Below are 15704 nucleotides of genomic sequence, written 5' to 3' on the forward strand. Positions count from 1 at the left end.
GTCGGGGCAGAGGGGAAACTGGGGAAGGGGCTGAAAACTAATAAATGCAGGGGTTTTCTGCAAAAATGAAGCATTTTCTCAGATTCACTTAAACAGGGACTGCTGGTTCAATTACCAAAAACTACAGGGACTTTTCTGCAAAAAGGACGACGACGTCCGACCAGAAGCAACAGCCGGTTTATTAGTATAAAAAATTTAATTTAATTTAAATTGAAGGCGTAACCCGACAAAGTCAATCTGTGCTTTATTATTATAAGGAGAGAGGTATAGATATAAATATACCCACGAACGATGTGGGCTCTCAGTTGTTTGCCTGCATACGGTAGAAACAGGATTCGATCTCTGACCATCTATGCGGTAATTCGACCGCAGCCACAAAGACAAACTCCGTACGGTGTCTAATTTGAGGACAAACAACCCTTATAACACCCAGCCTGTTATGCGTATTTTTTGATGATAAAATGAAAAGAAAAAAATGAATGCACAATATAAAAAACATGAATTTCAAGAAAGTTCATAAAAATGGAAAGGTTCGTACGAACTGAAAAAAAAATCTTGAATTGAGAAAACTTCACGAATTTGGAAAAAGTTCGCAAATTTAGGATAAACTTCATGAAATTTCAAAAAAAGTTCACAAATTTGGAAAAAGTTCGTCGTTTTTGAACAAAAAGTCACCAATTTAAAAAAAAATCATTATTTTTGAATAAAAAAGTTCATCAAATTTGAAAAAACAGTTCACTGATGTTCAAAATGTCATCTACTTGGAAAAAGTTCATCAAAATTGTAAAAATTTCATGATTTGAAAAAAGCTCATAAAAATTGAAAAAAAGTTCATCGATTTTGAAAAAAATATCGAATTTGAAAAAAGGTTCATCGAATTTGAAAAGTTTCATAGAATTTTAAAATAGTTCATCAAATTTGAAAAAAAAGTTCATCAAATTCAAAGGGATGCAGGGGGAACCTGGTCGTACAAAAAGAAAAAAGAAACAAAAAACAGAATAGGGAAAAGGAGAGGAAAGGTTATAGCTTATCACAACCTGCTGCGTGGCGCGAACCAACCTGTGGTTGAGTTGGTTAGGTGGACAGTGGTATCCCCAATCCATCAGGGTTCAAATCCTGATGCTCGCATTATTCCTGGATTTATTTCAGAATTTCTGGCGATGCGCTTTCAGTGGGAGGAGACGTTCCCGTCGACGACGAGGCGCCTACGGTGACTTCGTAAATCTCAAGATGATATGCCGGCTCAGTCTCTCGGAGGTGCTCATAGGGGTAGGGTGTGCGAGTGTGCGTTCATAGGGATGAGTGTATGCGCGTGTATATGAGCGCGTGTGTCTGTACTGATGCTCAAAAAAAAAACCTGCTGCGTGGCAGGGTGGTAACACAAGCATTTAGCGGCGAGCCAGGTCCCATGTTCGAGTCGCAACCTGCTCCATCTTTTTTTGGGTTCTAAAAACATGAAAGAAAAAAAAACTCAGGCACCCCTACATGGGCCGGCCTGGCACGAGGCGCTGCAAGCGCCAGTTTGTGAAATGCACACAAACGGGCGCCTGCAGCGCTAAATAGAAAACGCCCGACCTTGGACGCCATAGACAACTGACCACTGGGCTGTTAAGGTGCAAAACATTATAAGAACATACAACAGCGTTGAGATTTGTAAAATATTTGAAAACATTTCTTGAAAATGAACATACGCTAAAAAATCTCAAAAAAAAATTCATATTCCATTTTTCTAGAGAAGTTAAATTTTTTTGTAATTCCAATTTTAAAAAGAACAGAAATACACAATTATGTGCCCGCTGGTTCTAAAAACATGAAAGAAAAAAAAACTCAGGCACCCCTACATGGGCCGGCCTGGCACGAGGCGCTGCAAGCGCCAGTTTGTGAAATGCACACAAACGGGCGCCTGCAGCGCTAAATAGGAAACGCCCGACCTCAGACGCCATAGACAACTGACCACTGGGCCGTTAAGGTGCAAAACATTATAAGAACATACAACAGCGTTGAGATTTGTAAATTATTTGAAAACATTTCTTGAAAATGAATATACAACAACTAAAAAATCTCAAATTTTTTTCATATTCCAATTTTCTAGAGAAGTGGAATTTTTTTGTAATTCCAATTTTAAAAAGAACAGAAATACACAATCGTGTGCCCGCTGGTTAGACGACTTGAGCGGCCAGACTCCCATATGCATGCGTTAATTTTTTTTGTCTTCTAGCGCATGTGGCTGTTGGCATTTGATGCATCTATACTAGTCACTTCGGGTTGGGGGAAACAAATCCATTTGCATTTATTTCGGATTTCTGAATTTTTAAAAAGTTATATCTTTTAAACCATGCATCAAAATTTAGATCCGGTTTCATTGTTGGAATCTCTGTGACGAGATCTTTGAAACTAGACCATGCATGAATATGTTTCGGCGAAATTTTCGATGACAACTTTAGTGCTATATGGTGTAACTCTATTAGTACATGGTGCAACTTTAGTATTGCATGGTGGAATTTTTTACAAAGCCAATTTTAGAGCTGCATGATCCAATTTCCTATAGTTGCAACTTAGCAACCATGACAACCAATTTTTTGAAATGTGTAACTAGTCTACTATCCCAGCCAACTATCTAGTAGTCGACATGCAACCCTCCTTCCTACTCGTGGATGTGTATTGTTCACTATCGGCACACCCTGCCCCACCTACCCTACTAGTGATATGTGCAACTTAGTCTGTTGTTTTAGCCAACTGTCTAGTAGTCGATGTGCAACTTTTCCTTCTTCCTACTTGTGGATTCATAGTTTGGCAGGGGAACAAACAAAGTTGCACATAGTTTGCAAGACAGTTGGCTAGAACAATAGGCGAAGTTGCACATTTCACTAGTGGTGATTGTTGGATGGTAAAAAACTACACATCCTTGAGGGAAGAGAAGAGTGGCCTATAGGCGGGGCCCTAAAGTTGGAGATCTAACTAACAAGGGGTGGTTGGGACATGGGTCTAGAAGTGAAAACTACACTTCCATATGGTACGGGAGGAAGTTGCATGTCGACTATTGGACAGTTGGTCGGGGTAGCATCCGAAGTTGCACATCCACAGCTAGGCAGTTGGTCGAGGTAACAACAGTGAAAACTGCACATCTACATGCAGAGAAAAAGTTGCACATCAACTACTAGTCAGTTGGACGTGGGAGTAGACGTAGTTGCACATCTCAATAGTAGAGGGTAGTTTGGGGTGGAGGTGGCACTAATGAAAATTGCACGTACACGAGGTAGAGGAAAAGTTGCACTTCGATTGTCTGGTAGTTGCACATCAACTGCTAGGCACTTGTACCTAACGGGGACTAAATTGCACACAAAATACTTCATCAAAATATACTCATGCGGGATCTAGTTTCGAAGAGAACGTCGTGAGAATTCTTATGGTGAAAGCAAATCTTAATTTTGATATTCGTTCAAAAGTTATGTTTCTTAAGTGAAAACCGAATTTTCATACCTGTTTGCATAAGTGAAAAATGCACGCTCACAAGTAGAGGGAAGTTGCACAACGACTGTCAGGTAGTTGCACATCGACTACTAGACAGTTGCATGAAACGGAGACTAAATTGCACACACAAAAAGTTTGTCGAAACATACCCATGCGAGGTCTAGTTTCGAAAAGCGTGTTGCTAAGATTCCAACGATGAAAACAGGTCATAATTTCGACGCGTGGAGTGAAAATTATGCCTTTTTAAAAATTTAACACCACAAATTAAATGCACAAGAGAACAAAAACATGCACATGAGGAGATGCATGTGCTGACATTTAATATGTTCCAGGAAAAGGGATTAGATGAGAAAACTATCCTAATTAGAAAGAGAGACAAGAAATTTCCTAAAGTGGTTAGCCGCTCACTAAGCATCCCAGGTGGCCGGGCGCCGGCCAGACGCTTCCGAAAAAGAAACACGAACAAATTTTCAAAAATTAAAATTTTTCAAACAAATGAACAAATTATGAAGAAAGCGACCATTTTATAAAATTCCTTAACATTTTCTAAGATCGTGGATAATTTTTAATTTTGAACAAAAATGGGAAACACGACATTTTTATATTAAGATTAAAAGGTTAAATAGAACATATTTTAAATGTGAACAAAATTTGTATTGTAAGCTTCCTTAGAAAAGTGAACAATACTGGAAACATGGGAGCATTTGTTGAAATAGCAAACAAAATGTAGAAACCACAAACATTTTTAGAAATGCTGAACAAATTTTGAAAATGAGAATTTTTTTGAAACATGAACATTTTTCTAAAATTGTGAGCAAATTTGTAAAAAAAACATTTTTGAAATTCGTGAAGTTTTTTTGAACACGATTTTTTTTGAAATTCTGGAAAAGAATTAACAACGAGAACATTTTTTGAAATTGCGAACAAATTTTAAAAACGAGAATTGTCTCTGAAATTCCTGAAGATTTTTTCAAACACGAACATTTTTTGAAATTATTAACAAAATTTTAAAACATGAACATTTTGAAAAATTTCAATTGTTTTTCAAATTTATGAACAAAATAAACAGGGAAAAAAGATATATTTATAAATTGCTAAATATATGTTGAAAAAATCAAGGAATTAGAAAAATAGAAGAAACTAAAAAGAGGAACAGAAAAAGGAAAAAACCAAAAAGATAAGATAAATGAAAAAGAAAAAAGGAAAAAGAATGAAAAGAAAAAAGGAAATAGTAAACAGAAATAAAAAAAACAGTTCAGGTACCTTCTAGAAGGTCCCAAAACCGGAAAAATAACTGGCTAGAACCTTTCAGAAGGTTCCCAAAACCAATATCCATGGAACACATGCCTTGCTTCTAAACAGGCCGACCCGTCTTGGTCGATCGCTTCCAATCGATACGTGTGGTACCCCGACAATTTGACGCAAAATGCGTCAAATAGGGTTTTTCATCCTACACCGCGCGTGGGGTGCCCCCCAGTCGCGGTAGCACGCACCCTCGCGCCTCCATGCGTGCCCTGTTGGGCCAGCCCATGCGCGGGGCAGGGCACATCACTTTTGTTTTGTTTTTGTTTTTTACTTCACCTTTTTATTTTATGTTATTGTGCTATTCTATATTCGAATAATTTGGGTTTAGTTCTAACATTTTTTGAAAATTTGAATTTTGAATTGTGAAAAAAAAATATTGAATTCAAAAAATATTTGAGATTCAAAAGAATGAACTTATTTTTAATTTTAATGAAAAACTTTTTATGAGCATCTTTTTTGCTAATGATGAACATTTTTTATATTTCATGAATATTTTTTTGAAATTTATGGACACATTTTGTAATCAAAACCATTTTTTTAAATGGATGAAAATTTTGATTTGAATGAACATTTTCTGAAAATCTATGAACAAATTTGTAATTTGTTGAACATTTTTGAAATTTTATGAACAAAATTTTACTTTTGATGAACATTGTTTAAATCAGATGAACAAAAAATGAATTCAATGAATATTTTTTTGAAATTGTTGAACGCTTTGTTACATTGATGAAGATTTATTGAATTCGACGAACGAAAAATTGTTCACGAATTTAAAAAGAAAATTCCCAAAAAAGTGAAAAGTAAAAAAGTATGTGATTTCAAACAATTGTTCATATATTTTAAAAAAATTGTTCATGATTTCAAAGAACTGTTCACTATTATAAAAAATGTTCATGAAGTTTTGAAAAAAAAGATGTTCGCAAATCGGAAACGATCAAAAAACACAAATTTAAAAGATTTTTGCGAATTGAAAAAACAAGAATAGAAAAATAGAAAAAGAAAAGGTAACCGAAAGGAAAAAAGAGAAATGAAAAAACCAAAAAGAAAAGGAAAAGAAAAACTACTTCAGGGAAGGTTCTTGAACTTTCCAAAAACTGGTTGGGGGTGAATCTCGTTATCGGCCCAGAGAAACTCCAGCGCTTGAGGGGGTACGCGCTACCGCGCTAGGCAGCGACCTACGCGACGTATAGGGTTCGCCGCTTGTCGCCCATTCATGTGGCTTATGGTCCATGAAAAATCTAGCAGTGCAGCTATTTTAGTAAGCCCGGTGTGCAATTTGTGAAGCCCACTAGTGCACCTATGTGGGCGGGCACACGTGGATTGAAGAGGTTTAGAGCGAGCGTGTAGATGACCTAGGAAACGGAAACGGAAACTGTTAGGAGGTGTTTGTTTCGTCAAATTCTGCCCGTCACCTGTTTACAGTGTAAACGGATACCCTTACGGGCGTTTGGTGAGACACCTCCGTAATCACGTTCCTCTGTAATCAGTTCCAGGTCAGTTATCGAACGATACCCCCCACCCCCCACCGGTAAAGGCTTCCTTACCGCCCCCGACTCCGCTCCTCCCCGCGACTCGCTCCTCCCCTCGATCTGTCTGCGCCGCCGCCTCCCTTCGAGTCCCGCGCCGCTGCGCCGCCGCCCCGCCGCCTCCCTTCCAGTCCAGCGCCGCCGCGCCACCACCTCCCCTCGACCCCCTTCGGTCCTCTCCTCCTGGTCCAGCCGCCGGGTTGACCTCGCCACACCAGTCGCCGGGAACGACCACGCCAGCCGCCTCCGATGCCGATGAGGGTGGACCATTGAAGCCGCGTACGAGGAGCAGCAAGGCCCGTCCGCCCATCTCCGGATCGATCTCTTCCTCCTCCGTCACTCTCCTACTGCAGATCTCAAGGTTAGGGTTACTAATACATCTGTTCTTGATCTTGAAGTACAAAAATATGCGTCCTTGATCTTGAAGTAAAAAAAATATGCGTCCTTGATCTGTTCTTGATCTACTAATGATCTGTTATAGGTTGATGTATAGCATATATTTCCATCTGTTCTTGATCTTGAAGTAAAAAAATATATGTGTTCTTGATCTATTCATGATTTGTTATAGGTTGATGTCTATTAATGATCTATTCTTGATCTGTTCTTGATCTTGAAGTAAAAAAAATATGTGTTCTTGATCTGTTCTTTTATCAGTGGATGACTAGTGGAGTATAATTGGTGGTCTGTCCTTTGTATTCTTGATCTGTCTAGTTAGGTAACTAGGCAAATAGATGAATTAGGTTGGCTGGTCACAAAAAGGAACGAATGTGTCTTGTTCGATGCATGTTTGTGCTGTCAATAGGACCATCTTCTTTAGCTTTCTGGTGTGAAATCATATCCTGGTACTTGGAACTTTGCATGACAGTAGATCCACGGTGATATCTACATGCATATCAACTAGATACGGGTTGATTGTTCCTGTAGTTTTCTGATATGCAATTTTTTTGGATACATTGTACCTTTGCATGACCAATTGCATGTTAATATAATCACCGTTTATTATCTTTCATCTAAACAGCGGATGTTTGTTTCGTCATCCTGAAATCTATCCAGTTTCTTGTTTTGTACTACTACCAATTATTAGGAAAGAAAGTCATACCAACCTTAAATAGGTATATTTTCCTTATGCAGTTATGGCTCGTCTTCCCTTAAGTGCGAGGCGTGGAAGGAGAAATGCAATATTTTTGAATCTGACTACTTCCATTATGCTTGTATACTATTATGTGTGGTTCATGTTTGCATTAGCTTATAGGAGAAAATGTTGGCAAATAGAAAGGAGAATTAAAATTAGAGAGTTAAGGGCAGAGAACTTGTATCGACTAATTGGTGAGAGCGACGCTATGTGTATAAGTCAACTTCGTATGGATAGGAGAACATTTCATATATTATGTGAGATGGTGAGAGATGTTGGTGGTCTAAAGGGTACAAGGAACACATCATTAGAGGAGATAGTGGCATCATTCTTGTATGTATTATCACACCATCTCAAAAATAGGACAGTAGGAAAATTCTTCTATCGAAGCCCTGAGCCAATTAGTAGAAACTTCAACGCTTGTCTTCTAGCTGTCTTGAAGCTGCACCATCTGCTACTTAAGAAGCCTGAACCTATACCCGAGGATTGCACCGATGATAAGTGGAAGTATTTCAAGGTAAATAGCTACTAATAAAAAAGTATTCACTATATCATCTCAATAGTGGTAAAAGATGCTAATATTTGCACATTGCTCTTTATGTTGTAGAATTGCCTTGGAGCATTAGATGGCACACACATAGGAGTAACAGTCCCAGCTAATCTGAAAGGAAGGTATCGATCAAGGTTGGGTGATATAGATACAAGAATTCATCACTTCTATCAACGAGCCAATAATACAAGAAACATTAGAAGACATGGAGGAAGAATTGGACCAACCAGAATTCATCACTTCTATCTCAACTTCGAATGAGTGGACAAATTTTCGGAATGAACTTGCTCAAGACATGTATAATAGACATAGGGCTGCTAGGGCGCATTGAGGTATAAGTTGTTTCTATTTGTTCCTTTCTGTATATATTTCCATCTCATTTACATTTGTTCCCTTTCAATTATATTTGCAAGCTACAATTGCATCTCGTTTGCATTTGTTCTCTTTCATATATATTTGCCATCTTATTTGTACCCATTCTTGCTTGTGCAGATATGGACCGTGCGGATAGCTCGAGCACGTCTCGTGGAAGAGGCAAGAATAAAAGGAATTGGTCTTCCGATGAGGACGATGAGCTTATTAAAGCTTTGTATGAGTTATCTTTGGACCCGAGGTGGAAAGCTGATGGTGCCTTCAAGGGTGGATACCTGGGGATATTGGAAAAGCATCTTGCTGAAAAGTGTCCAGGCCGTGGTATCACTGCATCCCCGCACATTGAATCAAGAGTGAGGCACTTCAGGAAGAAATTTGGTGCCATTGAAGTAATGCTATCCAAAAGTGGTTTCACATGGGATGGAAGTCGAAAGATGATTCAGTGCGAGAAGTCACAATATGAAGCTCATTGTCAGGTAGATCACTTGAACCACTAAAACTGAATTCCTTAGTAATGCTTTGTGCTGAATTTCCTTGCTATTGTACCTTGGTTACCTGTTGTTGTAGTGTTTTCTCTTTAGTATTTTTTGTATTTGGATCATCCCTTGCTGCCTTGTTATTGCTACTATTCCTAACATGTTCAAGGAGAAAGTAGTACCATTTCTATCCCTTGTTATTGCCCTTGCTATCGAAAACCAACTTTCTTCTTTTGTAAAAAAACATGTAGATTCACAAGGAGGCTAAGGGATTGTATGGTGTATCATTTCCATACTTTGAACAATTGGCTGCTATCTATGGCAAAGACATTGCAACAGGAGAAAGTGCTGAAGGCTTTGGTGAGGCAGTGGGAAACTTGGAGAAGGAAATTGCTATGGAGGAAGAAGAAAATGAGGAAGAGGACATCATCTCAACTGGAACAGCTCGACGGTCCATTGACACTTGCTCTATTGATACAACTAGTTCGAAGAGGCAGAAAAAGGAGCCAAGGCCAAAGAGGGCGACAGGACCAAGCGATCCATTTGCAGCCATGCTTCAAGATGTCAATAGCCAGCTGAACAACGTGACACAACATGTGGGTGCAATGACAACATCATTTACAGCAGCAATGGCGCGAGAAGCAGCACAAGAAGACCCTCAACAGAAATCAAGAGAAAAGGCAATTAGTGAATTGTCTAGGCTTGCATTTACTGGGAGCGAGATCGTTGAAGCTGCAACAATATTCGCTAAAGCTCCAGAGCACATGAACATGATGCTTGTGCTTCCAGACATTCTGAGGAGGGACTTCGTCCTGAAAATGCTGTCCGGTATCCCTTTTTCTAAACTCTCTTTAATAATATGCACTATCTTGTGATGCAGTTTTGGTTTTTCCGACTGTTGGTTCATGATCTAACTAGCTAGGTTGCTGAAATCAATGAACACAAGGTGAAAATGTTCAGCAACTCATGTGTGACCACATTTTTCTAATATGTGATATCTAGACTGCCATATAGATCTGTATGATAGTTGATAAATTATGCTCCTGTTACATCACTGATTTATAACACATTTTTTTATACTTGATTGAACTTATTTGTAAACCTTGGGGGTTGATAGCATCCTGACATTTATCACCATGAGTGGCTCAAGTGAACTAAAATTTCACTAGTACAAAGTGGCGTATATAAGCAAGAGTGGTTATTTGCAGTATATATAAGCCAAACTTGTAGTGACATAGTGATGTGCTGTTTTTGGCTGGTCATATATAAGCCAAACTTGTGCTGAAGTTTTTTTCCTTGTATCTAACTCCTGCTTATTGGCTCCTCATTGGCAGATGAAAGAAAGAAGCAAGGTTGATGGGAAAGAAGGTCCTTCTCTAGTAATGGTGTGACATAACTGGTATGTACAAAACCCACCTCATTTTACTATTGATATATATTTGCCAAAAGTGTTGAAAAGCATGGAGTAGATCTCATCCTACCCACCATATTTTAGTTTATGTTCTTGCAGTATGCAACATTGTAGTCCGTGTTAGCTAAGAGAGTGCTTTTCATTTCATTGGTCTTGCAGTATACATCATTTTCCTATTGTTATCTTTGTCAAAGTGTTGAAATGCATGGAGCAGGTTCCCACCTTTTCCTTTGTCAAAGTGTTGATGAGAAAGAACAATCATGTTATAGTTGCTCTTAATTTTTTTTATTACTGGTTGTTGCTTGTGTGTTTCTTTATCCTCATTTTAACTCGTGCTTATTGGCAGATGAGAAAATAAGCAAGGTTCATTAGAAAATGGGATCAGTGGTGTGGCGTGGAAGATGAAGATCAATAGAAAAGCAAAGCTTCTTTGCAAGATTGTGAACTTGGCCTTTCTATTTATCCTATAATATAAAAACAATTTTAGGGACTAATTATGTAGTTTATTTTGAAGTGTCGTTGAATTCCGAGTTCGTATCATTTTCATTTCAAAAATGTGTAATCGTTAAAGTGGAGTGAAATTCTGGTTAAAAGATGTCTTTGCATTGGATGAATGCAAAAATATTTCTAAATTATGTGCTTGTTTGATGCATGTGAAAGCCCATGCTGTGTTTTGTACGTGGAAAGGTACTTGTTACTGTGTCAAACCAAACACTTTTTAGGTACCTGTTTCCTTTACACTGTAGAACCAAACAAAATGGGGTTTGCCCAGTCCGGTGCTGTTACAGTCCGTAATCAGGTTCCATTTACGTTTACGTTACCACTGAACGAAACAAACACCTCCTTAAAGGGAATAGATGGGAATTGATCGAATCAATTGTTTATTGCTTGAGCCTCGTGGGCAGATATATAGGAGTACATGATCTTCTTGAAGTACAAGACAAGCCAGAATACTTCGTAGTCTATCCTATGTTTCCAATCTAATCACGATACTCAACATCCCCCCGCAGTCATAACGGTAGCGACGCAGATGGTGAGACTGGAAAACAATCCGAAGGCAAGCCGACGGACATCCCCGACAGTCGTAATGGTCGATGCATCGCGGAAGTCGTGGCTAGAGTGGAAACCGATGAAGTTGCTCAAGCAAGGCAGTAGCCCTTTGTGCCGTTGTCGATGTAGCCGAGAGCGTAGATGGTGCATCCATGTAAGGTAGCCGTGGTCGATGTCAAGTTGGGGTAGCCGGTGTCGAGGATGTCGCCATGGAGCCGCGGGCACAAGGAGGCGCCGAGTTAGTCATGGGCGCAGTAGTGTCGAAATAGTGGTGCGCCGGGAAGAAGATGTTGTCGACGAGGCGTTGCGATGGGTTTGCCAAGCCGAGGGACACATCATGGACGAAGGCACGCGTCGGTGTTGCAAGCACCAGGCATGCGTAGACGGATGAAGGCGATGTTGACAAAGCGCCGCTCCAGGCTCGCCAGGCCTGGGAACACTAATGACCCACAAGTATAGGGGATCTATGATAGTCCTTTTGATAAGCAAGAGTGTCGAACCCAACAAGAAGCAGAAGGAAATGACAAGCGGTTTTCAGCAAGGTATTTTCTGCAAGCACTGAAATTATCGGTAACAGATAGTTTTGTGATAAGATAATTCGTAACGGGTAACAAGTAACAAGTGTAACAAAGGTGCAACAAGGTGGCCCAGTCCTTTTTGTAGCAAAGGATAAGCCTGGACGAACTCTTATATAAAGCAAAGCGCTCCCGAGGGCAAATGGAAATTATTGTCAAGTTAGTATTCATCATGCGCATATGACTCGCGTTTGTTGCTTTGATAATTTGATATGTGGGTGGACCGGTGCTTGGGTGCTGTCCTTGCTTGGAAAAGCCTCCCACTTATGATTAACCCCTCTCGCAAGCATCGGCAACTACGAAAGAAGAATTAAGATAAATCTAACCATAGCATGAAACGTGTGGATCCAAATCAGCCCCTTACGAAGCAACACATAAACTAGGGTTTAAGCTTCTATCACTCTAGCATCCCATCATCTACTTATTACTTCCCAATGCCTTCCCCTAGGCCCAAATCATGGTGAAGTATCATGTAGTTGACGTTCACATAACACCACTAGAGGAAAGACACCATACAACTCATCAAAATATCGAACTAATACCAAATTCACATGATTACTTATAACAAGACTTGTCCCATGTCCTCAGGAACAAACGTAACTATTCACAAAGCACGTTCATGTTCAAGATCAGAGGGGTACTGAATATCATTAAGGATTTGAACATATGATCTTCCACCAAATAAACCAACTAGCATCAACTACAAGGAGTAATCAACACCACTAGCAACCCATAGGTACCAATCTGAGGTTTTGGGACAAAGATTGAATACAAGAGATGATCTAGGGTTTGAGAGGAGATGGTGCTGGTGAAGATGTTGATGGAGATTGACCCTCCTTCAATGAGAGGATCGTTTGGTGATGATGATGGCTTCGATTTCCCCCTCCGAGAAGGAAGTTTCCCTGGAAAAACATCTCCGTCGGAGCCCTAGATATTGCTTCTGCCCAGGTTCCGCCTTGAGACGGCAGTGATTCGTCTAGAGAGCTTCCTTATGATTTTTTCCAGGTCAAAACCTTTCATATAGCAGAAGATGGGCTACCGAGACCTGCCAGGAGGCCCACAAGCCCTAGGGGCGTGCCCTGGGGGTAAGGCATGCCCCCAGGCTTGTGGCTGGGTCCCCTCTGGTATTTTCTTCGCCCAATGATTTTTATATATTCCAAAATAATTCTCCATAAACTTTCAAGACTTTTGGAGTTGTGCAGAATAGGTCTCTCAGATTTGCTCCTTTCCGGTCTAGAATTCCAGTTGCCGGCATTCTCCTTCTTTATGTAAATCTTGTAAAATAAGAGAGAAAAGGCATAAGTATTGTACCATAATGTATAATAACAGCCATAATGCAATAAATATCAACATAAAAGCATGATGCATAATGGGCGTATCAACTCCCCCAACCTTAGACCTCGCTTGTCCTCAAGCGAAAGCTGAAATCGATAATGATGACCACATGTTTAGAGATAGAGGTGTCGACAAAATAAAATACGGACATGAGGGCATCATGATCATCTTTAGAACAACAACATATATTGTCATATAATTTCTGCTAAAGTAACAATTCGTTCACAAGGTAAAGTATGATCCAACAAACTATGAACTTGGTCACTGAAACAATTGCAATTTATCATAACATCGGAAAGACTCAACGTAAGAGCTTTTGTTTAGCAAGTTCACATACTCAACCATCATTTAATCTTTCATAATTGCTAACACTCACGTGATACTTATGAGATCCAAGTTTCAATCAAACACATAGGAAGATAGGGGCTTAAAGTTTTGCCTCCCAACCATTTACCTCAAGGGTAACATCAACGATAATAGTTTATGAACACCAACATCCAAGTGGATATATATATATCTGGATCTTCCCCAACATATAGTGCTTGCCAAAAATAAAAAGTATACAAAGGAGAGGTGATGATCACCATGACTTTTGTATAAAGGTAGAAGGTAAAAGTAAAAGATAGGCCCTTCGCAGAGGGAAGTAGAGGTTGCATGCGCTTTTTATTGTTGGATGCACAAAATCTTAATGCAAAACAATGTCACTTTATATTGCCGCTTGTGATAAAGAACTCTATTATGCATCCTGTCGCTTTTATTTCTTCCATATCACAAGTTCATATAAATTTTATTTTCTTCACACTAAAAGATCACACATATTTAGAGAGCAATTTTTATTCCTTGCACCGATGATAACTTACTTCAAGGATCTTACTCAATCCATAGGTAGATATGGTGGACTCTCATGGCAAAAACTGGGTGAAGGGATTTTGGATGCACAAGTAGTATCTCTACTTGGTGCAGAAGATTTGGCTAGCATGGGATGAGAATCAAGCTCAACATGTTGGAGGATCCATGACAATGTAACTTCTATTCGGATATAGGAATACCCATTATGTTGTCTTCTCTGTGCAACATCAACTTATTAGCATATAGTATTTTAATGAGTGCTCATAATCATAAAAGATGTCCAAGATAGTGTATTTATATGTGAGACCTCTATTTCTTTATTACTTCCTATTAATTGCAACAATGGCCAAAACTATGTTTGTCAGCTCCCAACAAATTTTATGTGACATACTTCTTATATGTGAAGTCATCACTTCCCATAAGATTATTATATAATCTTTTTATTTCTTTTATCTCTATTTTTTTCTCAAGATCAAAGCAAGAAAGCGAAGCCCTCAACTCAAAGCTAATCTTTATTATATAACTCTCGCACTCGATTACATAGAGGGAACACAAAGCAAAACTCAAAGCTAGATCATACTAAAAACTTTATTCTACTAAAACAAGATATAACCGAAAGGATCGAACTAAGAAAAATGATAAACGTGAAGATGTGATGGTGATACGATATTGGGGCACCTCCCCCAAGCTTGGCACAAGTCCAGGGGAGTGCCCATACCCATGTACTCAAGTTTCCTTCTTCAGAGGTGGTGATGATTGGGTTGATGATGTATCTGCCAGTTTTATTAAGGCACCCTTTAGGACCTAGAATTCTTGGAGTACACGTTGGAGCATATTTGCATTCTTCTGAATTTCCTCCAAAAGATTCTTATTTTGAGGCCACCAAGAACCTTTCCCTGCATCACTTTCACATGGACGGGATATATCCCAATTGGAGGGAATATGTCCACGAGGGGTTTTCTCCACCCCGTAGTTATGAACCAAATTATGAAAGTTGTTCCGATGTAACCTGTGTAAGGGCCTCCTAGGGGGAAGCCCTTCTTGTATCTCTTGGCCTTCATGGTTACATGTAGTCCCTATTGCTTGATGGGGATTTGGGATAGTCAAGATGTCGGCCAGACTACCCTCTCTGAGGCTGGAGACTAATCCTCAAGCGAATCTCCTTCGTCCTCCTCCATCGTGACTTCCTCAGCATCATCCCTCCTGGGTACCATCTGCATCAACCTAACATCATCTTCCACGTTGTTGGAGCAGGAAGAAGACATGATGCGTGGCCTTGAAAACTCTGGCATAAAAACAACTTGAAAGAAGAACAAAGGATATTGTCGTGGTACGATATTCAAAACCTTCGAGTGATTATATAATGAATTTTTACCGACCAAAAGAAGTGTACTGCAAGAAAACGGAGTCTAGGGGGCAGACGAGGTGGCCACAAGCCCGGGAGGCGCGCCCAGGGTGTAGGGCGCGCCCCCACGGGCCGTCGCCTCCTCCTGCACTTTTCGGACTACTTCTTATTTTCCTAATTTTTTAAATATTCCAAAATGGAGTAAAATTGCTTTTGGGAAAGTTTTGTATAGTCGGTTAACTTACCGTATCACATACCTATTCCTTTTCGAAGGTCTGGAGCGTTCTGGTAGGTCTCCCTTATGTAC

The 15704-nt window shown here is 39.6% G+C and overlaps 1 protein-coding gene across 1 annotated transcript; it reads left to right on the top strand.

The window, feature by feature from the left end:
- Positions 1-8279: 8279 nt before the first annotated feature.
- On the top strand, positions 8280-10773 carry LOC119367737. The gene is made up of 5 exons (XM_037633165.1): positions 8280-8316; positions 8477-8832; positions 9084-9660; positions 10167-10231; positions 10590-10773. Exons 2-4 carry the CDS (start codon positions 8479-8481, stop codon positions 10187-10189), a joined length of 954 nt encoding a protein of 317 aa, XP_037489062.1. The 5' UTR covers positions 8280-8316; positions 8477-8478; the 3' UTR covers positions 10190-10231; positions 10590-10773.
- The last annotated feature ends 4931 nt before the right edge of the window (positions 10774-15704 follow it).

Source organism: Triticum dicoccoides, chromosome 2B (genome assembly GCF_002162155.2).
Source record: "Triticum dicoccoides isolate Atlit2015 ecotype Zavitan chromosome 2B, WEW_v2.0, whole genome shotgun sequence".
NCBI classification, from domain to species: domain Eukaryota; kingdom Viridiplantae; phylum Streptophyta; class Magnoliopsida; order Poales; family Poaceae; genus Triticum; species Triticum dicoccoides.